The sequence below is a fragment of the Penaeus monodon genome, chromosome 27, assembly GCF_015228065.2.
Source record: "Penaeus monodon isolate SGIC_2016 chromosome 27, NSTDA_Pmon_1, whole genome shotgun sequence".
NCBI classification, from domain to species: domain Eukaryota; kingdom Metazoa; phylum Arthropoda; class Malacostraca; order Decapoda; family Penaeidae; genus Penaeus; species Penaeus monodon.
Window position 1 is genome coordinate 16,102,241 of NC_051412.1, and position 1,243 is coordinate 16,103,483.

General features: G+C 33.5%; 1 protein-coding gene across 1 annotated transcript in view; it reads right to left on the reverse strand.

Annotated features, from left to right (window-relative positions):
• LOC119590623 (ras-related protein Rab-1A) overlaps window positions 1-1,243 on the reverse strand; it is a 15,057-nt gene that overhangs the window by 9,766 nt on the left and 4,048 nt on the right. Inside the window, exon 2 of the mRNA XM_037939301.1 lies at window positions 35-107. Within this exon, the coding sequence (XP_037795229.1) occupies window positions 35-107 (73 nt within the window). The remainder of the gene's footprint in view (window positions 1-34; window positions 108-1,243) is intronic.

Here is a 1,243-nt window from a genome sequence, read left to right on the forward strand (position 1 = left end):
GAAATAAATTATGCATAATATAGACAATACTCACAGCAAATCTTAAAAGGAGGCAAGACTTTCCAACACCACTGTCACCGATCAGCAGAAGCTTGAATAGGTAGTCACTGAAAGGTTTTAAAAGAGGGAATTAAGCAATCTTCTTTGCATTGGTGGAACAGTTATAGTATATCTCTAATTACACTTCCACTGAAACTGTACCTGCAAGGATGGCAAGTTTGGAGTCAGCGTATGCATTTGTAATATGTTTCCACAGAAAGGACAACAAATATGGTATATACTTGTTTCACTGACTTGCTTGTTTGTTTTTTTGTTTTCTTACTCTTCTTCTTACTTCCTGCTATATTTATCATCAGAAGTAGAGGTATCATAGATACTATATGAATTTTCATATAATTACAAGTAATGGTTTTCAAACATTTTTGTGGAGTAGCAGCAATATACCAATAAAACACTTTAACAAAAAATGCAAACAATGCTACAATGACATGTTCTAAACATATGTATAATTCAGTTCAAATGTTGGACTTTCCTTCAGTATGAAAGACCAGCATGTTAACAACAAACTACTCTATCCTGGCTTAAAAACACATGAAAATAAACAAACAAGAATTATTAACTGTACCCAACTTTTGACCAAGACATTTGTTTTATAACAGTACATTTTTTCCTGAATGTGAGTACTATTAAATTTATATAAAAAATGCCAAATTATTCTTTGCATGAGGATATGCTAAATTTCAATTAAGTTTCTATCTTGCTGATAATATCTTGAGCAACATCCTGGTTACCAAGCAAATAGTGTCACACTATGATCACTCACATGCACAAAATTACAAGAAACAAAGGGCTTATCACATAAGGGCAAATTTTTGTGTACTTTCCACAATCAACCTATGCTCTCTTTTTTTTCTCTATCACATGAGCACACTCACTTCAATGTGTACACCTATTTGTGAACAGGAATGTCACTAACAAACCCCTGAGGAGCATCTAAGCGGACTTCAAATGTAATTTTTGTTTTTGTTTTTGCCAATGCTTTTTTCAATATCATAATGGCAAAACATAATTTAAGCCATAAAGCAAGGAATTTTTCCATAAAGTCTTGCATGAATGTGCACCTGGACAATTGTAATGTTTCTGTGTGCTGGAACATTGACTCATGAAAAGATGTGGTGTCTTCTGGTGTCAGGTTATTTTCACTTGTCCCAGTGGGTCAACAAGATTCTAAGATGACTCCAAA